This window comes from Vespa velutina, chromosome 3, assembly GCF_912470025.1.
Source record: "Vespa velutina chromosome 3, iVesVel2.1, whole genome shotgun sequence".
Taxonomy (NCBI): domain Eukaryota; kingdom Metazoa; phylum Arthropoda; class Insecta; order Hymenoptera; family Vespidae; genus Vespa; species Vespa velutina.
In genome coordinates, this window is record NC_062190.1 from 6,248,739 (window position 1) to 6,273,769 (window position 25,031).

The 25,031-nt window shown below is 30.6% G+C and overlaps 4 protein-coding genes and 2 long non-coding RNA genes across 9 annotated transcripts in view; 2 read left to right on the forward strand and 4 right to left on the reverse strand.

Moving 5' to 3' along the window:
• Positions 1–402: 402 nt before the first annotated feature.
• LOC124947528 (2-hydroxyacyl-CoA lyase 1) lies at positions 403–5,014 on the forward strand. Of its 4 annotated transcripts, none has more exons than XM_047489811.1 (13): positions 403–408; positions 977–1,026; positions 2,327–2,468; positions 2,554–2,638; positions 2,752–2,933; positions 3,045–3,221; positions 3,331–3,572; positions 3,661–3,846; positions 3,926–4,001; positions 4,074–4,311; positions 4,379–4,486; positions 4,555–4,678; positions 4,747–5,014. In XM_047489811.1, the coding sequence occupies exons 2-13, from the start codon at positions 982–984 to the stop codon at positions 4,840–4,842; spliced, it is 1,701 nt and encodes a 566-aa protein (XP_047345767.1). In that variant the 5' UTR covers positions 403–408; positions 977–981; the 3' UTR covers positions 4,843–5,014. The 4 variants fall into 4 exon arrangements, with proteins under 4 accessions (XP_047345767.1, XP_047345766.1, XP_047345768.1 ...); XM_047489810.1 differs by lacking the exon at positions 403–408 and adding an exon at positions 453–490; XM_047489812.1 differs by lacking the exons at positions 403–408; positions 2,327–2,468 and having other exon boundaries at positions 814–1,026.
• On the reverse strand, positions 2,664–6,021 carry LOC124947533. The gene is made up of 6 exons (XR_007100441.1): positions 5,631–6,021; positions 5,333–5,422; positions 4,070–5,267; positions 3,391–3,555; positions 3,056–3,146; positions 2,664–2,919 (listed from the first exon to the last, which is right to left on the reverse strand). It is a non-coding gene; the product is annotated as an uncharacterized LOC124947533 (long non-coding RNA).
• A 153-nt stretch (positions 6,022–6,174) lies between these two features.
• On the forward strand, positions 6,175–9,635 carry LOC124947530 (FAS-associated factor 2). The gene is made up of 8 exons (XM_047489817.1): positions 6,175–6,544; positions 6,621–6,701; positions 6,813–7,041; positions 7,112–7,298; positions 7,427–7,600; positions 7,703–7,798; positions 7,880–8,192; positions 8,275–9,635. The coding sequence occupies exons 1-8, from the start codon at positions 6,485–6,487 to the stop codon at positions 8,437–8,439; spliced, it is 1,305 nt and encodes a 434-aa protein (XP_047345773.1). The 5' UTR covers positions 6,175–6,484; the 3' UTR covers positions 8,440–9,635.
• Positions 9,636–10,414: 779 nt separating this feature from the next.
• On the reverse strand, positions 10,415–12,282 carry LOC124947531 (serine/threonine-protein kinase RIO3-like). Its single transcript, XM_047489818.1, has 5 exons — positions 12,010–12,282; positions 11,628–11,744; positions 11,355–11,536; positions 11,136–11,236; positions 10,415–10,965 (listed from the first exon to the last, which is right to left on the reverse strand). Exons 2-5 carry the CDS (start codon positions 11,720–11,722, stop codon positions 10,702–10,704), a joined length of 642 nt encoding a protein of 213 aa, XP_047345774.1. The 5' UTR covers positions 11,723–11,744; positions 12,010–12,282; the 3' UTR covers positions 10,415–10,701.
• An 822-nt stretch (positions 12,283–13,104) lies between these two features.
• Positions 13,105–16,281, reverse strand: LOC124947883. Its single transcript, XR_007100537.1, has 3 exons — positions 16,094–16,281; positions 13,851–14,127; positions 13,105–13,760 (listed from the first exon to the last, which is right to left on the reverse strand). It is a non-coding gene; the product is annotated as an uncharacterized LOC124947883 (long non-coding RNA).
• Positions 16,282–22,333: 6,052 nt separating this feature from the next.
• Positions 22,334–25,031, reverse strand: part of LOC124947678 (neurogenic locus protein delta-like) — a 28,225-nt gene continuing 25,527 nt past the window's right edge. The window contains exon 6 of the mRNA XM_047490160.1: positions 22,334–25,031. This exon is cut by the window's right edge and continues 1,296 nt beyond it. Within this exon, the coding sequence (XP_047346116.1) occupies positions 24,173–25,031 (859 nt within the window). The 3' untranslated portion in view covers positions 22,334–24,172.

Consider the following 25,031-nt stretch of genomic DNA (forward strand, 5'->3'; position numbering starts at 1 on the left):
GAAATTATAAATAAGTTACATTCTAAAAATTTGCAATAAATTTATATTTATTTTCGTAAGAATCATTTAAGTGTAAATAAATCTATACTATAGAATATTGAAAATAATATTAAACACATTTTAAAGCAGTTTTGCAAACAGAATTTTGTTCAAAAATATGTATAACTGCGTTTTATTTTTGATTTATGATCTTACAGTCCAAATACAGATACATAAATTAGGTATGAAGTATATACTTTTTTCGTAAATAAAATTTAAAACCTGACTTCTAACAAATCATTTACTTTTACAAATTATATACATATATAAATATACACAATAAAATATACACATATAGATATATATATATATATATACATATATATACATACATATGCGCGCGCATATGTGTATACGGTATATTTAATCGTACGAATTCTTGAGCATTTCGAATTGCATGAATTATTAACTCGTTTAAGAAAGATTTTTCTAAACTACTACAAGTTTTTCTGTAATTACTAAATTGTTAAGAAACAGTAAAAATAAGGATAAATAAGTATTTTGTAACTAAATAAGATATCTTACATATAAAATCTCTTTGACATTACGTGTTTATTAACGTAGCAGAATATATCTAAGATATTTATCTAGAAAATACTTATCAGAATTCATAAAATTTTTATTATTCATGAGCTCAATAGATAATTTTAAAATAAAAAAATATTTTATATATCATCGTTATACCTATAGATAAATTTATCGGAATGATAAGCAATTATTCATATGAATAATTCATGATATATATATATATATATATTGTTATTGATCATTTTTCCAATTCAAAATATACCAGTGATTATTAATGATGAAATGAAACATTATTATTATAACAAACTTACGACGAAAATATAAAGCAATTCAATCGAAGTTTTTTTTGTAGACGATTTAAACGAAAAAAGTATTTTCTTTCAATAAATTAGATTTTGTGAATTTTTAGGGAAAATGAAAAACGGTAATCAAATTATGGCAGAAGCCCTTAAACAACAGGTATGTTTGTAAAAACTGACATTATATATTTTAGGTTATGTATTGTTTTACACTAATTCATCATTTATTTCCGTTTATCTTAATTTTTATCAATTTTTAAAAAATTTTTAAAGTGAACGAATATAATCCAATATAAATTTATACGATGAAATTTTCATAATTCAATATTGAATCTTGTTAAATAAATACTTAATTATCTGTATTTGTACATCTGTACATTATGAGTATTGCATTGTAAAAAAAAAATGGATTATCTCTTTTTTACATTTATTCTTTTTTCACATATGTTAGATATTATATCACAATTTTTCATCAAATTCACGTCTATATGCCTATTGTATTCAAATCAGCTTCTGTTAGGTAGTTGAACTCACTTTTCTCTTCTTTAATATTCGAATGTGTTATATTTCTTTTTGAAGGAAATTTCAAAATGATCTATCGACTTCCTATCATTGTAATTTATTTTTTTTCAATAAAATAATAATGTTTTTTTGAAATTTTGATCTTGTAATAAATAAATAATAAATCAAATTTAAATATATATATATATATATATATATATATATATATATATATATATATGATGATATACATATAAATTACAAATTCTATAATGTATTACATGTGGATAATATTTTTAATGCGCAAATATTATTTGAAATTGATTGTAATCTTTTTTGTCTTACTTTTATAACTCTGATGTTCTTCTCGTGGTCCAATAAGTGATGCTTGAACATTATCTTCTTCGTAATCCATATAAACAAATTTCACCTATATCAGAAATTAATTATTCTAAAATAACGTTATTACGAATTCACGAAGCAAGTTAAATACGAATATTTATTGATATGTTCCGTTATTAAAAACAATTTTAATAGAAGTATGACTTATTTTTTTGTTGTTCACTCACTATCGGAGTATAAAAAATTACTTGCTTTATACGCCTATATGAACGTGATAATAATGTATATGGATTTAATGCAATAATTTATCTTTTGGTACTCCCACTGTACGTCAAACTTACAAATTATCATATTTATCAATTATATATATTTAATATTTGTTCATATTTTTATAAAAATCTCTCCATTTAAAATAACAGATAAAATAAACTATATACTTTATTTCTATAAAATTAATTTTTTTTACACATAATAATGATAATAATTACCAATTTTTGACCCATTTCAATCCAGTCTACTTTTTAGTCCAATAATTAACAACTTGATCGAATTTAATATAGATTAACTACTATTAATTTACATTTTCGCTTTATATGTCTATTTATATGATTTCATAGGGACTAGAATATGTTTTTGGTATAATGGGGCATCCAGTGATAGAACTAGCTGTAAATATGCAATTAGCAGGTCTACGATATTTAGGGTTCAGAAATGAACAAGCTGCATGTTATGCAGCTCAAGCTTATGGTTATTTAACAAGTAAATACAATTAATCGAATTCTATACTTGTCACATTATATATCTAGAAGATAAATTTAATAATATTGAATTTATAATCAATTAGAAAAGCCTGCAGTTGTATTATGCGTATCTGGACCTGGCTTACTTCATGTTATAGGTGGCATGGCTAATGCACAAATTAATTGTTGGTAAGAAGATTTAATAAATGTAATGTATTATTTAAAATTTTAATAAAACATTATAAAATATATAATTACTCAATGAAGTCTTTAATAATGAATCATTATTAAAATTATTATAGGCCACTTTTAGTAGTAGGAGGTTCATGTCCTCAAGATCATGAAGGTATTGGGGGTTTTCAAGAATGGCCCCAAGTAGAAGCTAGTAAACCTTATTGTAAATATGCAGCTAGACCATCATCTGCAGCTTTGATTCCTGTTCATGTAGAAAAGGCAGTACGATATTCAACCTACGGTAGACCAGGTATATGTACATTATAAATATTATTTTGTTTCATTTTCTACTGTTTATTATATCATTTATTTTTATGTTTAAACTTTATGTTTAATCTTATATTTTATATTTTATTCAAAGGGGCAACTTACTTAGATTTACCAGCAACAATATTAACGCAAAATGTTGATGAAAAAGAAATTGCACTGGTCTTACCTTGCCCTGAACCACCATTGATATTTCCTGATAATAGACAAATTGAGGAAGCTGTTAATATATTAGTACAGTCAAAAAAACCATTAGTTATAGTAGGCAAAGGTAAAAAATAATTCTGTTTTTAAATTAAAAACTAAAACAATCCTATAAAAATAATAATTTTTCAATTATCAATAAAATTAGAATTGTTTTTGCAAATAATTGATATCAGGAGCTGCTTATGGTCGAGCTGAGCAACAAGTTCGGGAGTTTGTCCACTTAACAGGAGTACCTTTTCTTCCAACACCAATGGGAAAAGGAGTTGTTCCAGATACGGATCCATTATGTATTTCTAGTGCAAGAACATATGCTTTGCAACAATCTGATGTAATATTATTATTAGGTGCTAGGCTCAATTGGATGCTGCATTTTGGGCGTCCACCTCGATTTCAAAGCACTGTAAAAATTATACAGGTACTGGAATAAATGTTATAGAAAATTAATTATTATGTAGTATTCTTAATTAATTAAATATTTTTAAAATAAATCAAACTCATTTTAGGTTGATCTTTGCGCAGAAGAATTACATAATTCCATTTCATCTGCAGTTGCTATACAAGCTGATATAAATTGTACAGTAGAGTCTTTAATAAAGGCACTGCTACATCGAAAATGGAAAATTACTAAAGATTGTCCATGGTGGAATGAACTTAATTCAAAAGCAGATAAAAATAAAAAAATTGTGCAGGTATAATTCTATTAATTACATTACATAATATATGCTTCAATATATTATTGATAATTGTGTGTAATATTTTAACTTGCAGCAAATGTCCTTGAATGAGTCTGTACCATTAAATTATTATGTAACTTTTAAATGTATACAAAATTTTATACCAAATGGTAAGTTTTATATTTAAATATTATGATTTATATTAAGATTTATATCAATGTTATATTTTATTACTTACATAGACTGTATAATTTGCTCCGAGGGTGCTAATACAATGGATATCGGACGTACTATCCTGTTAAATAATTTACCTCGTCATCGCTTAGATGCTGGAACATTTGGTACTATGGGTGTAGGTTTAGGTTTTGCAATTGCAGCCGCTCTATATTGTAAAGATAATGTGCCTGGAAAGAGAGTGCTTTGCATTGAAGGAGATAGTGCATTTGGGTTTTCTGGAATGGAAATTGAAACTATGTTTAGGTAATATTTTAATTCTTTCCCGCAGAAGTCTAGGATATCTCCAGCAGAATATTTTATATCTTTCCAGATACCAATTACCCATTATTGTTATCATAATAAATAATAACGGTATATATAATGGTTTGGACAATAAAACATTTAAAGAAATACAAATGACTGGTGATCCAACACAAACGTAAGTTATTGTATGATTAAACATTGTTAAATATAAATATTTTTTCTAATTAAAAATTTGTGATAAAGGATCCCACCTCATAGCTTAACATCTGGAACTCATTATGAAAAAATGATAGAAATGTTTGGAAAAAAAGGCCATTTTTGCGTGACTGTAGAAGAAATTCAACAAGCATTAAAAAAATCATTTGCAGTAAGTTATACTGAAAAGTTCCAACCTTATATTATAATATTGTTTTAATACAAAATTACATTTTATAGGAATTAAATGCGCCAAGTTTAATAAATATAATGATTGACCCTCAAGCTGATCGCAAGGAACAAAAATATACTTGGCTCACAGAGTCTAAGCTTTGAAATATTAATTTATTAAATTTTAAATCATAATTTTAAGATAATGAATTACTGGGTTTTATCATGGAATATATAAAAATGTTTACATATCAAATATAAAATTATAATTTTACTTACATTATAAAAAAAGGTAGAAAAATTGTAATGGTACAATATAATTATTTACTTGCATTAATTATTCATTGTTTTCTAAAATCTTTGAAAATCTATTTATAACAGAGACAAGAGGGTCTACAATATCTGATCCACTCTTACTATTAGTATCATTAACATTACCATCTTCACATTTCTCTTCTTCTTCAATAGTAGATAAATCTATACCTTTTTTGTCAATTATTTTTAGTAAATTTTGATTTGTTCGTATGACTGCTACATTGAAATCTCCATTATCTCTTACAAGGTCATTTATTATATCCAATTCTTTCTTTCTACAAATTAAAGAAGATTATATTAAGAAATGTTAATAATATTATACGTAATTTTATATTATTACATTTTTAATGTAATATTCCAAATGTCTTCCAATGTTTCTTCAATTAATATTTCAGTATTAGAATTTCCTCCTTCAAACATTGGCATCTCTCTAAGCAAGCAAACATGAAGTTGAATAATATTCTTTTTATATTATATCAAAATAAAAAATATATATATATATATATATATATATATATATATATATATATATATATACAAAAACACACATATATATAAATTATAGGTGATATATGATATATAATTGAGGTTAATATATATTAAAAATATAGAAAGAATTTATAATAATATATAGTTACTTGTATCTTCTATAAAAATTCCTAAACTTGTTAAAAATATTAAATACTCTCAATTTGTTTCTTAATAAATGGCAAGAAACAGTACCCAACCTTTTCCATCAGCTATTATTAGTTTGAAATACAGTAAAACAGATATGTATGAAAATTCCCGCCATTTTATATAATAGGAAAGAACTATCTATTCTGTATATATCATTAATAGAAAAACATTCACACAATCAAAAATAATAATATTAAGAAAACATTCATTGATCATTAGCCAATCAGTTTAGAGAAATTAAAAAATATTATTGGTTATCCACAATAGGGTCACAATAGTTTTCTTCGTTAAAAATATATCAAAGCATTTGCTGAAACTTATTTCTTTCAAAAATTATCAAGAGAGTGTTTATCTTACTTGATATTTTGAACTTGCTTTCTATTAATAATTTACAAGAAAATAGCTTATTTCTAGGAGACATATGAATTATAATAATGATCTACCAATAACAATACAGGAGTTTGTTGATTGGTGATCCCTCGGTGTGCAAGGATATGACGTCACTTGTAGTCGTGTCGCATGAAAGAGAACCTTGAAATTGTAAATTATCGTAAAGAGACATGACATCGAAAACATTCGGCGGAAAGCAAAGAAATGAAACGAAACGTATTGTAACTATAATAAGTGGAAAACCGTAAAACTTGCGATAGATAAATTAAAAGTCAAATTCCTTTATATCGCCCTACAAATGTTCGCACAGTTTTTTCGATATTTTGGTCGTACACTTATTCTTTGTATCAGCTGATGAATTTGCTATAACGTGAAAAAAGTTTTTAAAAATTCATATTTACACTTCATTGACACAAATATTGTCATGGCAGACCTCCTAGAGGAATTAAACGGTGATCAGACTGAGAAAGTTATTCAGTTTCAGGTAAAAGAATATATTCTGCTTTATTACAATCTAAAATATTATTCCTATTTTGTTGTAATGTATCAATTACTTTTAGGATCTGACAGGCATAGAAGATTTATCTGTCTGTAGAGATGTTCTACAAAGGCATAATTGGAATTTGGAAGTGGCTGTTCAGGTATTTGCAAATATCTCTCTAATAGGACATTTTTTATTGTCCATGGTGATATATATATATATATATATATATATATATATTATATATATATATTGTCTTATATTATGGTAGGAACAATTAAATTTATACGAAGGACGTCCGTCAATGTATGCACAAGATTCACGATCGAGGCCACCACAAGTCGTTGATGACAGTAGTTCTAGAATATATTTTAACCATGCAAGTAGTTCGAGTGGTGGAGGCGGTGGTCTTCTACCTTATATCTTTTCTATGTGTTATAATATAATATGGAGTATCTTGCAGCTAGGTCTATCATTATTTAGATCAGAAGTCAGGCCCAGTACGTATAACATGAACATAGTAGAAACATGAAGTTAGCGCATTTAAAACAATATGTCTTGTTCTTTAAGTTTCTTCTGATCCAGTGGAAGATGTAATGACATTCATTAGATCATATGAAGAACGTTATGGCATTATTCATCCTGTATTTTATCAGGGTTCTTACAGTCAAGCTCTATCTGATGCCAAACAAGAGTTAAGATTTTTATTAGTTTATTTACAAAAAGATGAGGCCCAAGATACTGATCAATGGTGCAGGTAAAGTTTATAATAATTAATAATAGTAACAATTTATGATAATATATATATAGTAAATAAAAAAGAGCAATTATATATAAATGAATCGCTTTTTTATATGGTTAACATCAAACAAGTTTTTACTCTAGAAATACATTGAATGATCCTGAAGTTATACGATTTATGAATACTCATACATTATTTTGGGCTTGTAATGTACAATCTGGAGAAGGCTATAAAGTTTCAGAAGCTCTTAAATCTGGCTCTTATCCTTTTTTGGCTATTATTGTTTTGAAAGACAATCGAATGACGATAGTTGGACGGTATGTAGTAAGAATTGAATTCTTAAAAAATACAATACTTCATTTTTCATAAAATATAGCCAATAAATATTCTAGAAACATTCTGAAAAAATGATTTTGTAGGATGGAAGGTACACCATCTGCTGCTGATTTAATATCACGTTTACAAACGATTATTCAACAAAACGAAATTAATTTAATTCAAGCACGTCAAGATAGGTAATATAACTTTTAAATTGATCATGTAATTGATTAATTACAAAAGTAACAAGATTCCATATGATCATTTGTGTATTATAGAGCAGAGCGCAGTGCTGCGCAGTCATTACGGCAACAACAAGATCGTGCATATGAAGAATCATTACGTGCTGATCAGGAAAAAGATCGTAGAAGAGAAGAAGAACGTAGGGCTAGAGAAGAACAGGAGGCACGTGAAAAGGAACAATTGAATGCGCAGGAACAGGAAATAGAAAGAATTCGTCTTGAAAAAAAACTTACTGTTCAAAAAATACCCATGGAACCTGAACCTGCTAATCCTAATGCTTGTCATCTACAAATTAAATTGGGTGAAAGGACAATGAAAAGGCGATTCCTTATGTCTGACACAATTGAAGTAATACGATATTTAATTTTTTAAGCTTTTGTTTAGCTTAATTTTTCAAGAATAATGTCAATAATTAATATATTATTTACAGGACGTATATCATTGGATATTTAGTCAACCGGATTCTCCTGCAAGTTTTGAGATAACAACAAGTTATCCTAAAAGAATCCTATATCCATGCAGAGATATTTTAACTTTATCATCAGCTGGCTTAACCCATAGAGAAGTTTTGCATGTTAATGATTTAGCTGACTAACCTTGATTAATAATTCAATAATTCATTCTTAATATTTTAAGTATCATTCCATTAAAAGGGTGATACTATCACAAGAGAAACTTATCAAAAGATTATAATATATATATATATGTATATGTATATATATATATATTTGATACATTCTAGTATTTTACGCAAAGTTCAGTCTACTGAGATGAGAAAATAGTTATAAAACAATGTCATTGTATGAACAATATGATACAAAGATAAGAATTGAAAAGGTGTTCATTGTGTTATAATTTTGGAGAGAATTGTTGGTATTAAAAAATGATGGCCATAAGTAATATGTTCATTAAATATATGACTAGAAAAAGATTGAATTTTGTTTAAAAAGTTGGGAAACAAAAACATACCCGCTTTTGTTTAAGAACAGACAAATGTGCATTATATTTTGCTTGAGATAATTTATATATTAATGAAGTGGAGTATCCTTATGCGTTACTATTATATGATCAAAAAAATTTATAAAATCTATGATTCGTATATAATTGAAGGAAAAGAATGTTTTAAATTGCATTGGTCGTATATAAAACATAAGACTATGTAACGCAAATAGCATTTTATAAAAATAAAAAATATCTTGATTTAAATTCAATTTGGAAAAAGATAATGTACATTGGGTTATATACATTATGTTTTTATTTTACTGAAGCAAAAGAAAATTTAGTATTTAATTGGCATTTATACTATTATGTACAAAAACAATGCTAACACCATTGGTTTCATTGCATTTAAATATAATTTAATAAACTTGCAGCATTTCTATGCAGATAAAAATTTTATTAAAACAAAATTAACTGAACTGCATATAAAGATTTATGCAATTATCCGCATGGCTATGTACATACATTAACTTACTAGAAAGCAGAATGTTTAAGAAAAATATAAGTTATTTTGTAGCTTTGTATATTGGTTGTTTAAACCAAAGAAAAATTAAACAATTAGAATCTATTTAAATAATTAATTCTATATTTAACATAACAACGTTCCTTTTTTTTATGCTGGCCATTTCATAATTTTTTTTGATCCATACAAAATATGAAAGTATAAATGAATAAATAATTTAAATCTTTATAAATTATCAGTGTGCAAAAGATCATATTGAATGAAATAGGTATGTATTCATGACATTTGTGTATTGTTTATTTAATGAAAAAAAGAGTAACATTAATAAAGAAAGGAACAAATATGACATATAAACTTATCAAAAAGAAAAACACCTTTTGTGTGTGTAATCATTTTTTTTACATTCTTGCTTTCTACCGTTTTAAATATTTTATGTATTACGTAAGTATATAAATTTTCGTAATTATTATAAGTACAATTAATATTTGGGAAAACACCATATTTGATATTTATGAAATTAATTTGAAAATTATATCAATTGCAAAATGAAATTTTACAGAAGGATAATTAACATAATTAAATTTTTTGTTATTATCAAAATAATACGCATAAGGATATTATAAACAAATTTTTAGTATTTTTTCATTATCCAAGATTTAACAATAATATTGATTTGTTATGTATAAAATTATGTTGCAACATTAGAATTGTTTTATATCATATGAATTTGTGCATAACTCATATTACAGTAATTTTAAGGTTATAATATTTTTTTACATTTGACGCAGTTCAATTAATACATTATTTTTTAAATTTCTAGTCTTGTTGCACATAAACATACTTTGCAATTGATATTTTATTCTTAAAAAAATTATTTATATATAAAAATATCAAATGTTAATAAACACACCCATCTATCTAAATGATGTAATTTTCTGATATTTATAGTATTTCCCATGTACGTATTGTAATTTTATATCAAAAAGGTAAGAATGATTTTTCTTACAAAATTAATTAAAGTAAAAATAAAAAGAAATGAAAAAAATAAAAGATGAGAAAAATGTATGCTAATCAATATGTCGCTAAATATTAGAAAAACTCCATAATATTAATTTGATACTTTAACAAAACAATATTTATTTCAATCAAGAAAAATGTGGAAACTATAAATTGTAAAATTTAAATAGTTACGAACCTTGTTATATCAAATACTTTTATATATTTAATATCAAGCACTCCTGTTTTTGATTTCACAATATATTGCAATTAAAATTGTAAACTTGATCAAGAATACAATACAAAGGCAATGAATATTTCATTTAATCAAATATTTCATTTTCATTGCATAAGATTGCTAAAAAAACAAAACTAATAGAAGATGTACTCTTTTATATCTTATTTGGAATGAGGTCTTGCCTTTGCTTTTTCTTTTGACCATTGTGCATGACTGTGAGCACGCAAACTATTAAATACTTTATTATTTAATTTTACATCAAATCCACCTGTGTCTCCTGTATCAATACCAGGTGGAAATTGTAAAACCCTGCATGCATTTATCCTTGATGACATTAACATATCATGCTTTGTTACAATTTGTGATCCTTCACCTACTTTTTTATAGCCACAACGAGGTATTGAAGCATACTCCTTCTCTACACTCTAAAGTATTTAAAAACATTTACTTATCATCACTGCATATTATAATTAGTTGGCGATGTAATGTATAAGTTCTCTAAATATATTATTTGAGAAATTGCAAGAGCTTTGTAATTATTTAAAGTCTTTTTTGTTACCTATAAATAAAATTCATCATTTATATATTTACTTACTACAAAACGGTCAAAGTCTTTATTCGCATCATCGGTATCTGTTTTTCTTTCATCTGGTTCCTCAAATGAAGACATTCGATATTTAGTATATGAAATATTTACTATAATGGAAACATAATGAAATTAATAAATAACTTAATATAAACTAAGGCAATGTAAATTTGACAGAGAGAGAAAGAGAGAAAGAGAGAGACAGAAAAAATATATATAAATTATAACCTTTAGAATCACGATTAACCTTTGTTTCAGTACGCTTTAACATCATATCATATTCTCGATTATATTGAGCTTGTAGCATTTGTGCAATTACAGCATCGCTATCTGTATCATTTGATTCATATGTATCATATATCTCTGTAATCGGCTCTTCTTTTAAAGAATCTTTATATTTTTTCAATTCTCTATGTACAAAGATATAATATAAAATAAACTATACATACATTTTGATATATATATATAAAAATAGATCTTTTATACATATATAATAATTACTTTTCTTGTAAGCTTTTTGCAAGTTGATCAGAAGTTATCTCCAATAAACTGACAGGATCTTCTACTGATTGAATTTTTCTCCATGGTGAAGTCATTATTAGAATATAATAGGAAGCGCTAAAGAAATAATAAATTTATATTATATACACGTAATTGAAATAATTATGAAATAGATAAATATATAATTTTTAAATAGATAAATAGAAAAGTATGAATATACTTATATTATGTTTCTCATATAATATTGAAATGATTACAAAGATTATAATATCAATATCGATTACGATCAAATGTGCAATTCTTAAATGTAATTAGCAATATTTTATAATGAGCTTAAATATATACAAATATATTCTTTTGTGAGGTAGAAAAAATTATTTACCACTGATAAAGGGAAAGATGAATCCTAAAAACCAGGCGTAAAATTACAATACGTTGAGAAATATATACGAAAAACAAAATATAATATAAAAATAGAATTTCCCGTTGACTTAACACAAGTGTAAAATATATAGGCGACAAAGGAGTGCCTACAAGTTTAACTCTATACTTATAAAGTTAGATAGCGCGCAATATAATTTTTTTTTTTTTTTTTGTATTTCTATTATGTATCATACAAGTACTACAATCATTTGTTAATTTCACTAAATAAAAAAAAAAAAAAAACTGCCTACAAATACAATTCTATATTTATAAAGTTAGATGGCGCGCAACATCGTTCCTTTTTATTTGTCAGCACTTTTTATAATAAAAGTTCTAAGCCGCTGAATTAGTGCACTAAATCGTACAGTACTGCTATCTATTATTTCTAAATGAAACTAGATCGTGCAAAAGTAACGATTCGACTCCATTGAATCAAGAATTCTTTTTTTGGAACGAGTCAATGCATCTCATATTTCTTCTTATAATAATGTTCGATAAATAAATTATAGATTACATTTATAGGTATTAAATCGATTTTTAAAAAGGATGAATACAAAATTTTTTTTTTTCTATATTAAATATGACTTTTAAATGGACTTAAGTCTATAGACGATATATTCTTTGGATACACAATCTTTTAGCTTATATGGTATAAAAGAAACAAAAGAACCAATTATGTTTTTTTAAAATTTATAATAATTTTTAAATATTATTTTTACATCAATGTATAAATATATTTATAGTGTCACTTTTATGATAACTTTTAATTCGCATAAATCCCATAAGATAAATATTTCTCTATTATCTCCTCAAATAATCTTTAATATCCGTTACCTTTATTACCAACGTACGATATGTTATTCATATATCAAAAGCTTATATCTATGAGTCCTAAGATTACTTATATAATTTCATATGTATATCGGTAACAATTAAATAATGTATTTTTCTCTTGAAATTCTGATTTTATAATTAATTCGTATATTTAATAATAACATATATTTGTAGTATTAATAAAAATATAATTGTAATTCATTATTATATATCGGATTATCGAATGTTTTTCTTAAAATTGATAAAATTTCATCTTTAGAAAATAAGTAAATGAGGAAGAAATTGAAGGATAAAAATATTCAGTCGAATTTAATGTTATTTAATAAATACGTTGGAAAAATATACGTAACAAACAGATAATGTTTTCCCTGAGATGATTTGCTGCTTCTATTAGCGCAGATGCGTAACAAACATATTCATTCGTACATTGCGTAGAAAAATATATCCAACCCTTTTGATTTTATTTTGATTTCTTCTATTACATCGTTATCCTTTTCATCTGGAGTAACGCTTGATGAAATTCTCATCATTCTGTTTCAGGAAAGACTCTTTTAGAAAACAAAAACAAAAAAAAAAAAGTAAAACTATCAAAACAATTTTCTTTAAATAATACTCTAACAGATAAATAGATGAAAATGAAAATTTCTTTCAGAAATGAAAACAGAAGAATAAAATATTACGAATGTATAAATAAATAGAATACAAATTGAAGATCTTTTTAGTAAATCCATAGTATAGCTTATTTACGAACAATTTTCTTTAATTCCTTCTATGCGAGAGTTTTGATAGCTTCCGGCAGACTTCTAACGGTCTTTCGAAACTTTTTCTACGTGGACAGGATTCTCCCATAATGAACGTATTCGAAAACGTGTGGTACTAGGGAGAAATAAATAAATAAATAAACAAATAAATAAATAAATAAATAAAAAGAGAAAGAATAAAAGAGAAAGATAGAGGACAGCTTACGATGGTACCGTAAAATCTTTAACGAAGGACGAGACGAAGCAAGCATCGATGCTTCCGCGAGTATACATAGATGCTCGTGCCTTCGAGTACAAAGATAAAATCCACTTAACATGACTGAGATAGGACGAAGATGACGTGGTCGTGAGGTTCGTCTAAGCTCTCTGCCTTTCAAATCGGAGTTTGCATGCTCGGCTTACGTGTTGGTAGCGCCGAGCTATTGGCAAATCGGGATTCGAAGGAGCCACCTACAACGTTGCTGCTGCTCCTTCGTGCAAGTCTAAAGAAAAAGGCGAAGGTGGAGGCGGTTAAAGAGGTGGTGGCGGGAAAGAAGAAGAAGGATAAGGAATAGAAGGAGGAAGAAGAGATGGTAAATCTGGAGGTGGAGTTGAACGAGGAAACGAGGAAACTTTCTCGTATAGATGAGCTTCTTCCTATTGGAATGTTTTGATAGGAAGAAACCATCTAGGGGCTGAACTCAACCCTGATAGGAAATGATTGATCCAGTCGAACGATTATACGATAGGTACTACTTACTGCACTCACAAAGATTGCATTCTGAATCATAATCACGAACGTCTTTTATTATCGTGTGTGTTAGGGAAAAAGACAAAAGAATAAAAAGAAGCAAAAAAAAAAAAAAGAAAAAGAAAAACAAAGGAAAGGAAAAAAAGAAGCGAAACGTAAGAGATAAATAATGAATTATTATTTTTTTCTTTATTAGTTGAAATCGCAAAATTCTTCGTGTGAATTCCTATAAACACGATCTCTAAATGATTTTGTAGTCGAGTTAACGACTACCGGAGAGTTAAGTGGTTTACTTTTCTTTCTCTTAATTGCTTCTCGCCTGTAATTACGCTTAATTATATTCAAAAAAAAAAAGTAAAGAGAAAAAGAGAAAGAGAGAGAAAGAGAGAAAGAGAGAAAGATAGAAAAAAAGAAAGAGAAAAAGAGAGAAAAAGAGAAAGAGAGAAAGAAATGAAAGAGAAAGAAAAAGAAAAAGAAAGAAAACGACGATCAAATGTTGATCTTTAATTTTGATAAGAATAAGAAAGAGAAAATGAAGACTGACTTGTAGTTTCATTGATAAAAGAATAATTATCGGCGCCTCCAATTGTTATTACTTTGTTAATTAATGCTAAAAATAATTTTTCGCGTGGATGTTTGCTAAAGAGAGAGAGAGAGAGAGAGAGAGAGAGAGAGAGAGGGAGAGAGAGAGAGAGAGAGAGAGAGAGAGAGAAAGAGAGAGATTTCAATTGGAATTACTTGGTTAATTAATGTAAAAACAAATGAACTCGCATAGATATTAGTGAGAGAGAGAAAGAGAGGATGGATGTTCGATGAGAGCGAAACGGCTGGAATTCTCAGGCATTAATAGACATTCTGTTGTAAAGACAAGCCTCGCCTTCTTCGTGAATCGCAACATCGTCGTCGTCGTCGTCGTCTTCGTCGTCTTCGTCGTCTTCATCGTCTTCGTCGTCATCTTTCTTGTCGTTATCGTCATCGCCTATGGATTCCACGAATGCGAGAATGCGAACTTTTATATAACGTTCAACGAGAAGTTCCGTTTATTTATGTAATACATTCTGTAGAGCGCTAAGAAATGAGCGCTTCGTTGCTTTTGCGACTTCCGGCTAAGAACGTGAATACCTGAGCAATTCGTTATTCATTCGGCTCTATAATTAGCATCGGCACTCGTGGAAAAGTATTTTTTTTTTTTAATTCTTCTTTTATTTCTTTTTTTTTTTCTTCTCTTATTCCTCGCAATAGAACTAAGTATATGTATGTACTTGAAGAGAGAAATATCCGAAGAGAAACTCGATCGAAGTCACTCCTCCCATTCTTATACTTCCCAATTGTCTTTCTTCTGTAATAAAAAAAAAAAAAAAGAAAAGAAAAAAAAAAGGAAGAAAGAAAGAAAGAAAAACAGAAAAGAAAAGAAGTATCACTAGCTTCGTGACGAACTATAATAATACACGGATGAATCGTTTCAACGTTCGACTATCATTTTATCGTACGATCGACGACACGTATATCAGAAAAAAAGGAAAGAAAAGGGGGAAAAAAAAAGAAAAGGAAAGAAAAGGAAAAAAGTAGACCGCTCACTCTGTTTCTCAATCATTCCAGCGTATGTACTGTACGTGCATTCTAATGCATTAAAGGAGAATGCCAAGTTCCAGGAACGAAAGATGTTTAAGATTAGATGCTTAGGAAAGTTCAAAGTCGCAAAATCGAAGGATACTTACGTCTAGGAAAAGGAAATGTACTTTCGCATGATTTATTTCTATCGGCGTTAGTCTAGGCGGATGATCTCAAAAGCAAAGAATACCCTATTGAGTACAGTACTGACATCATCCACGAAAGGAGGACTATTAATATAGTATATCCAAGAGAGCCGGTAGAAATATTCAAACTACAACTCGAGAAGAGGACGAAGCTCGTAGCACATAGACTGCATACGCTCGCATAGAGAGAAAGAGGGAGAGGGGGAGTTAGAGAAAGAGAGAGACAGGTACACCTGCACGATGTAAAGATGAGAAGAGAGAAAAGGATGGGAGAAGATCCGTGCCACTCGGTCATTGGTGAATGTACCGTGCCGTACCGTACCGTACCGTGCAGTATCGTGACGCTCTGCATCGTTGCATCGTCGATGCGACCTACGGCTTACGATCTTTTTTTCCTCGACTTCTTTCCTCTCCCTATTCCCCTCAGCCCCTTCACTGTCCATCCCTTTCTAGCATAGTCTCCACGAAGTTGCTTTATTTATGTTACGAGAAATCGAGCCGATATCGCGAACTCCCTCTTAAAGTTCTCGTAACGAATGAAACGTTTCATAGATCTATACTATCATCCTACGATCCAATCTTTTATGTGGGATCATCTCATCAACAAATACGAGCTAACCCCTTAACAATGGAAAAATATAATTATAGTCGATCACTATTACTATTATATGTAATATGTATTTTTTACGTTCGCATAGTTTGTTCGGTTAAATTTTGTTTGGTTTAGCAAGCTTGCGAGTTTAGCGCGCATTGACCCTGACATTGAAGTGGATCGCAAAGAGGGCATAAACTTAGCGGCACTTGGCACTCTGAGGTCAGATGGTAGCACCTCCGGGCTCGAGGATTCCCTCTCGAAAAAATATCAGAGGTACCGAGTAAAGCAAGAGTCGGAGTTGAGTCGAGTCGAGTCGAGTCGAGTCGAGTCGAGTCCAGTCTCCAAGATGGTGAGACTCTTCTCTTCCTTTTCGCGCTTGCTTACGTTTCCTCCCTTCTCTTCGGCCATACCAGACGTTTAGGATATGGGTAAAACAACGGTGGTAGTCTTCAGCTAGACCGTTAAGCTAAGATCGTTTACTTTGAACGCTTGAACACTAGACAAGTAGACAAAGTCTTCATACTGTATTAATAATAAATTTCGATTAATTTTTCATTATACTAATTAGATATCTTTCTCAGCATTTCTTAACCTATGGGTGTTAAATTTTTAATGAAATCGCGAAATAATATCTGTTATTTTACGCCAAAGTGAGGAATGTTATTAATTTGTAAAATACTTTCAAAAAGTTCATGCAGAATGTTTTTGCAAGTTCGCGAGAATATCGTAAAAAAAATCGTATCTTTCAAATAAAAATAAAATAATATACAGTGATTCCAATCAGGCAGATTCTTAAAAATTTAATATTATAAACAATATGGCTCCCGCGATATCAATCTATCATCAACAAATGTATTGTTCGAACGGCAAAAAGATTGAGAAACGTTGATTTTTCTTGTCATTTCAATGATTAAAAAAACATCGATCAAAATTCAATGAAATTTTATTAAAAAAAAATCTTGGATTGGTACCGTTCGAATCGATAACATCACATTCGACAAAGTTCACGTGGGAAAAGGTGTAAATTACAGGATATTTGACTATCGAACGTCATTTCTTTTGTGTTTCTCCTATCCTCTGATATCGTGGGACATTAAGCATCCATTTGCCGGGGAGCGAACGCCCGACCACGGATTTCCGTTCGGCGATCAAAACGAACGAACAATTGCGGAAGCAAATGGCCTGTGTTGGCGTCTGTTAAAAGGGCCACACGGGCCACGAAGCGACTCATGTACCGGTTGTCGATGATAATGGACCGGTTCGATTTGTACCACTCGTTGGGTGCTTGAGCGTACATAGGCGAATCGTGGGAAATCGATCCCGAATAACATCCGCCAATTAATTTTTTCGCGCTACAGTAATAGACAGACAGAGAGAGAGAGAGAGAGAGAGAGAGAGAGAGAGAGAAAGAGAGAAAAGTGGTTTTTTTCTCGGACCATAATAGGATCACCACGAAATACTAATTTCGATGGCGGGCCAAGAAGAAGATTAACATGTTTAATTTATTTATACAAGAATCTATGGTAAAACGATCACTTTTTTTAACTTTTCAACGAGATCGAATATGTACGTTATTCTAACAGATGAACGAGTTCGTCGAATAATCCATTATTAAATAAATAAAAAGAGCAAAATTGGCAAATTGGAAAAATACATCTCTCTCTGTATGTGTGTGTATATATGTATATATATATATATATATATATATATATATATATATATATATATGTATGTAACGAAAGAAATAAATGATATGGTTTTTCTGTCTTTATAACGACAGGACAAGTATTCTCTCGGTGGACAGAAGTTGAAATGCAAAATGTATTCGCCATGAAAAACGAGATATTCGCGCGCGTAGTAGTCTAGCAACTTCTTCCACCATGGATATTCCTTCTGGCAGAACAAAAAGCGGCACGTAGCAAGAGAGCACACGCTCGTTTCACCTTGCGCACGGTGCATGCATCGTCGCGATAACGTAAGCATCGTAAGGTAAGCGCGTGTGTGCACGCGTGCTAAAGCGAGAGGAAGAAACATAGCATAGTATGCATGTATGCGTTTTTCTCTCTCTTTCTATCTTTTTCTTCATATCTTTCTTTATATACGTATGTGTATACGTGTTACACGATGTAACGACGTCTTTCGTGGGACTTTCACTTGCCCTCCGCTTCGGCATATCGGTCTGGCAAACTTTATAACTACTATACGTGGTACAGCGTTAAGGATCTTCCTCCTCCACTTCGATCATCAGCATTCTCTTCTCGAATGGAGAAGCTGCAGCTTCTCTCTTTCTTTCTCTCTCTTTCTCTCATACACACACACAACACACACAACGCACAAATTCTCTTTCTCTCCGTCTCTTCTTTTTCTCTGATCGATTCGTACTTGGAATATTGAGATCTTGCGGCTTTCACGTAACGAAAAAAGTTCAATTAATTAATGTGACACGTAGAAATTATTTACAAAACGTTTTAGTCGTTCGTCAAATGAGCTTTGATGTTGCCGCGGCAATAAATTATTTACTTGTAAAATAATTTATGAATTGATATAATATAAGGTTAAACGATATTAAAATTTCATAGAGAAGTAGAAAAGATCGTAATTTATATATTACAATTCTACACTCATGTTGATAGTATCATACATTCATTTTTCGTGCTGTGATCATTAATATTTGATATATACAATATATATATATATATATATATATATATATATATACATAAATAAGTAGTCAAAGTTGCGTATATGTCAGACGTAGTTATTTATGCATATCTATTTGGATGAAAACGAATTTAGAAGGAATCAAAGCTACATATTCGATTGGATATATACATACATACGTCAGATGTTAATTCTGCATGATAGATCTTGTACGTTGATTATATTCGTATCAATATATCTACAAATTGTTTCTCATTATAAAAAGGGGAAGAAAATCCGGACAGGCGTTGTCACGAACGGTAAAAGGAGGATAAAGGAGTTACGAAGTAGGAAGGATGGCAAGGGATGGAGAGGAGGAAACGAAGAAACGAAGAATGCTACAAAGGTTCGTTCGTAATGGCTTTGCAACGGTGGAGCAAGTAATAACCATCGCGTAATAACCAACGACACGATGAGTCCTGGGTAGGCGGCCAATGTGTCTCGTTCTTTCGAGTACTTTCACGAGTTTCCCTGACTGCTGCCTGATATGTGTGCGCGCACGCGCACTTCTATATGTTTCTGTGTATATGCACACAATATCTTTCTCTATATTTTCGATATGTACCTTTCGAAGATATACGCTTATGGTCGAACTCTGAATAAAATATTTTGAAAAAGCTTCGACTTTTTTGTTTAATCGTTAACAAATTCTTACCCATATCTCATATTACAATCTAATTGTAATGTCTTTCATGTATTTTTTGTTTTCCTTTTTTTTTTAGTTTTTTATTTGTATCACATAGAAGAAGTACTTGACTGTAAGCTGATTCTGAGAAATATGTGATTTATTAATAAGAGATAATAATGTTGTCGATCGAATGATCCTACCTTGGCGGATGTAATTTAAAGAGAGAGGGAGAGTACGTGTATGAGAAAGAGAGAATGAGTGTGTGTGCATGTGTGTGTGTGTGAGAGAGAGAGAGAGACAGAGAGAGAGAGAGAGAGAGAGAGAGAGAGAGGAGAAAAAAATTACAATTTACAAGGGACCATCAAGCCAAAGAGCCAGTCGAATTATCTCGTTTCGTTCCCAAGAGATGCGGCTTCCTCCTTTGAACTCGCTTTCAAAGGAACCTTTCTTTCCTGTCTTTCATAGCCTCGTCGATCGAATAGGATAGATTTAAATTTCGTCGTTCGTAAAAAAGGGTATATAATATTTAAAACGCATTGTTTTTTCAATATATCCTTATTGATCCTCGACTGTTGTCTGCGTGACATAGTAATATTGACAATTCTTCATCTATTTACACGTTCCTAAGTAATGATAGTGGCGACGAATATGATGATCATGATCGTGATAATATAATAATCGGCGCATGATAATTAATAAATATTACTAATGATAATAATAATAATAATAATAATAATGATAATAATAATAATAATAATAATAATAATAATAATAATAATAGTAATATTAATAATAAAAATAATAATAATCATAATCATAATCATAATCATAATAATGGTAATAATCATAATCATAATAGTAATAGTAGTAATACTTATAACAATACAATTTTAATACAACTATACACATTCGTCATGTATTATATTTATATCTATTTTATAGATCGTACATTCACGTAATAATTTTATAGATCGTATAAACACGTAATTTTTTTTTTCTTATATTTTTCTATTTTTGTCTTTTTATTATTTTTCTCATTTCTTTATGCGAAGGGAAGATGATTATTTTTCAAAGTCAGCTCGTGTGATATTTCAGCACGAGGATCACGTAGAAACGTAGTGATTACGAGAGTACTCGCTACCCCACGGAGTTTACTCTCGAGGAAAAACAAACTCATCGGTATGGACGTTGTATAAATTTGAAAAGGTCGCGAAAAAGGCGGAAGAAGTGAAAAGAGGCAGGAATCAGGAATGATCGATCGCTCGTATGGAAGGCGACGACGTATATCAAATCGTTCAAAGAAGTGTAAGTACAAAAAATGACAACAGCTTTATTACACATTATATTTATATAATATAATCGGTCTTATGTACGTGATTCGTCTCGCAGATTAGGATTACCGGAGTTTTCTTTCATTCTTTTACTTTTTCGTTTTCTTTTCGTTTTCTTTTTTTTTTCTACCCTACTCTTTCCCTCTTATTAAAGAGGAACGATACAAAATCAATTTCGCCGATCCTCCGAACATTGGCCGGTTTTTCCATCACTTTGTTGAACCGCGTACGATAATTATAATAATTAAGCGCGTAGGTCCTTCGTTAAGTCGCGCTGATCAAGACCCAAAGCCTGTGTATGACTTAGTTGGTAGAGTTGTTCGTTTATTTTAATTATTATTATTATTTATAACAGGAACATCATCGAATCTTTGTTCGTTATATCGTCATCGTACGTTTCTATATATATATGTATATATGTATATATATATATATATGTATATATAATATACATACATACATATATACATACATACATACATATATACATACATACATATATATATACATATATATATACATATATATATATACATATATATATACATATATATATAATATATAAATATATATATATGACTATATATACATATATATATATATATATATATATATATATATATATATATATATATAATCGTCATATCTCATCACTTTCACATCAGCATTATCACCATCGGCATACTGATTCATTATACGCGATAATAATCATTCATAAATAAATTAATTAATCGTTATTAACCGTGCGGAAACAACACATATTCATCGCATTTCTCGTACCATCGACGGCCGAGGATAACGAGCGTTCTTCCTTTCTTTTTTATTTTTTCTTTACTCGTTCGAACTTCAATCTCGTCGATGAAAAAAGAAATGTACAGAAACGATAGTATACCGAAATAATTGGTGCGATCCGATCGAATGGATACGAACACGCATCGTTTGCGCTGTTAAACCAAAAGGAAATCTAGCCATACTAATTTTTTTGGTTTACCAATGTTACGATACAAGCTCGCGATCAATTAGACGGATCCATTCGAATTTTATTCGAATTTTGCTATACTCAATACTAAAAAAAAGAAAAAAAAGAAAAAAAAAAGAAAAAAAAAAGAAAAAACACACCGTAAAAAAAAAGAAAAACACTCGAAATAATCCATCCCGTTTTTGATACATTACCGATGACGACGCCGGTATTTTTTATACATACATATTTATATGTATATATATGTGTGTATATATATACATATGTATACACATATATATACATTAGATAATTTATATACACATAAGTCGCGATTAGTTTTAAGAACGAGAAACGATGGAATTTTTTGTTTCGCCGAACACGTGCGCAATGCAATTAAGCGATAAACAAAATGGTTTTTTTTTTTTTATCAACGAAGAGGAAAGCCGATCGATGGCGATTGGGAGTTCATCGAACGAATTTCGAATCTCCTGCGAGTAAAAAAAAAACGAGGTCGCTGTATTATACCTCGGATCGAATCACCAAGCCCTAAACGGAAATAGGTTTTCCATTCTTTTTTTTTCTTTTTTTTTCTTTTTTTTCTTTTTTTTTCTTTCTTTCCCTTCCATCGCGCGACACACGAGAAAAAAAATCTTTCGTTTTTCGTTTCTTGGGTCACCTTTCTTACCCTAGGCATTTTCTTTTTATCTTTCAAAAGGGATAAAATTCGAATCGATTTTCGTTCTTTATCCCTTTCAATTTTTTTTTTGTATAGGTGTAAGATGTAAGAAGATGTTAGTATTCAATGTTAAACAATTCTAGTACGATCTAACAGATTCAGGATATTTTAAGCGATCCATATTATCTATAGAAGGAGACCCAAAAAATTTTTGTAATTTTTCCCATATTCGCGCGAATATAGCAAGAGGTCGAATATTTTGATTCGAATTCGTAGCAAACCTCTTCCCCTTCCTCTCATATGCATACATACACGCGCGAACACATACACACACACGCACACACGCATACACACGCGCGAACATTCGCGATCATACACGTACGCATTAATACAAGCTTGTTCTCCGTTACCATATCGCGTCGCAGATAGGACAAAGCACGGTCACGCAATTGAAAAAAGAACTAGTGGAACAATGATAATGCGATACAATATAATAATGTCGATAATATAATAATAATAAAAATAAAAATAATAATATTAATAATATTAATAATAATAATAATAATGATAATAATAATAATAATAATAATAATAATAATAATAATAATAATAATAATAATAATAATAGCAATCATAATAATAGTAAATAACAATAATAATAAATTAGTTCTGTACAAAGTTTTGTTTCGAGCATGACAATATTATTAACATCTAAAGACGGGTAAGTGGCTAATACGCCAACCGCCCCCACAGCATATCGTTACTTTATTAACTCGATTCACGAGCTTCTATTTAGTTAGTCCGTCGCTCGACTCGACGAGAGATCTTAATGATTATCTCACCGTCGTTGTCGTGGTCGTCGTCTTCGTCAGTGTCATCGTCATCGTTGTTTCCCTCGTCGTCATAAATAAGACGTGGTCGAGGAAACACGAACGAAGAATCTGTAAGTCTTTCGAAGAGTTGTTTCAACGAACGCATCGATTCACGTTTAAAGAAAAATGAGAATCGACACGATCTTTAATGCGCCGGGTAAAACCAGAGAAAAATGAGGGAAGAAGAAAAGAAAATACAAGTTCGTGATTCGCGCGTGGTCTAATTGATTCGTGTCCCAAGCACGCGTTCCTTTATGTGTCACAGTATTACTCAAGGCTACACTTCCGTCGCGAGTGTCGTCGCTAGCGTGGTCGCATCATGCCTGTAATGATCGTCTATAACGTAAACACCGCAGGCACTGTCGACGACACCACCACCGCCGCCACCCCCACCACTTCCGGGTGGACCGGAACTTTCCGTTACCGTCGTCGGCCTTTTCAAAAGGGTCGCTTCCGCCGCGCAGCAAGCGTCGCTCGGAGTATTCGCAAAGACCGAGGACCTCTTGGCGGTTTCGAGTACAGCGACACCAAGACCTAGACCCAGACCCAAACAGTCCTTCTCCTTCTGGAAGAGATGAGACGCTCGATGGGCTGCAGCCTCGGTGTTCAACTGCTTCGTTGTTCTCGTTCTACCATCCTGGAGCACCGGTTCTGCTTTGTAGCCCGAGCAGGAACTATCCAGGGTAACATCGGTCTGGAACGAGGAGTCCAGGTCATCCTGTCGGACGCTACTCGCGTTGTTCACACTCTTGTTCGCCGTCCATGTGTTCTTAATCATGTGGGCGTCTCCGGTGCCAAGAGTACAGACACTTCCACCGGCCGAGCCAATCAATCCAGCCCCAGAAACCGTACCTCCGCCCGAGACGACTCCACCACCAGTAACTCCGCTACCAACGCAACTACCGGTGATGCCACTCAGAAGTCCGACGTTACCGATTCCAACAGCTGAACCACCGCCAGCTGAACCGATGACGCTGTTGCTACCGCCTCCGAGAACACCTCCGCTGCGTTTGCTCATGCTGCTATGTACCGCGTTCCTTTCATTCTGCAATCTCGCCTCCTCGTCCGCCTTTGCCTGTTCGCGCTTTTGCCGCCTCTTCATGCACATTACTGCAAGCGCTGCAACCAAGACAAAA

What these genes read in the sequence shown, in the direction of transcription:
- LOC124947528 (XM_047489811.1), top strand. Translation starts at nt 982, where the DNA reads ATGAAAAACGGTAATCAAATTATGGCAGAAGCCCTTAAACAACAG. An exon ending in CAGAAGCCCTTAAACAACAG is followed by an intron (nt 1,027 to 2,326) that starts GTATGTTTGTAA and finishes ATGATTTCATAG; the next exon opens with GGACTAGAATATGTTTTTGG. An exon ending in TTCAACCTACGGTAGACCAG is followed by an intron (nt 2,934 to 3,044) that starts GTATATGTACAT and finishes TTTTATTCAAAG; the next exon opens with GGGCAACTTACTTAGATTTA.
- LOC124947530 (XM_047489817.1), top strand. Translation starts at nt 6,485, where the DNA reads ATGGCAGACCTCCTAGAGGAATTAAACGGTGATCAGACTGAGAAAGTT. An exon ending in AGAAAGTTATTCAGTTTCAG is followed by an intron (nt 6,545 to 6,620) that starts GTAAAAGAATAT and finishes AATTACTTTTAG; the next exon opens with GATCTGACAGGCATAGAAGA. An exon ending in TTATGTCTGACACAATTGAA is followed by an intron (nt 8,193 to 8,274) that starts GTAATACGATAT and finishes TATTATTTACAG; the next exon opens with GACGTATATCATTGGATATT.
- LOC124947531 (XM_047489818.1), bottom strand. Translation starts at nt 11,722, where the DNA reads ATGACTTCACCATGGAGAAAAATTCAATCAGTAGAAGATCCTGTCAGT. An exon ending in GCAAAAAGCTTACAAGAAAA is followed by an intron (nt 11,537 to 11,627) that starts GTAATTATTATA and finishes CTTTGTACATAG; the next exon opens with AGAATTGAAAAAATATAAAG. An exon ending in GGTTAATCGTGATTCTAAAG is followed by an intron (nt 11,237 to 11,354) that starts GTTATAATTTAT and finishes TTTCCATTATAG; the next exon opens with TAAATATTTCATATACTAAA.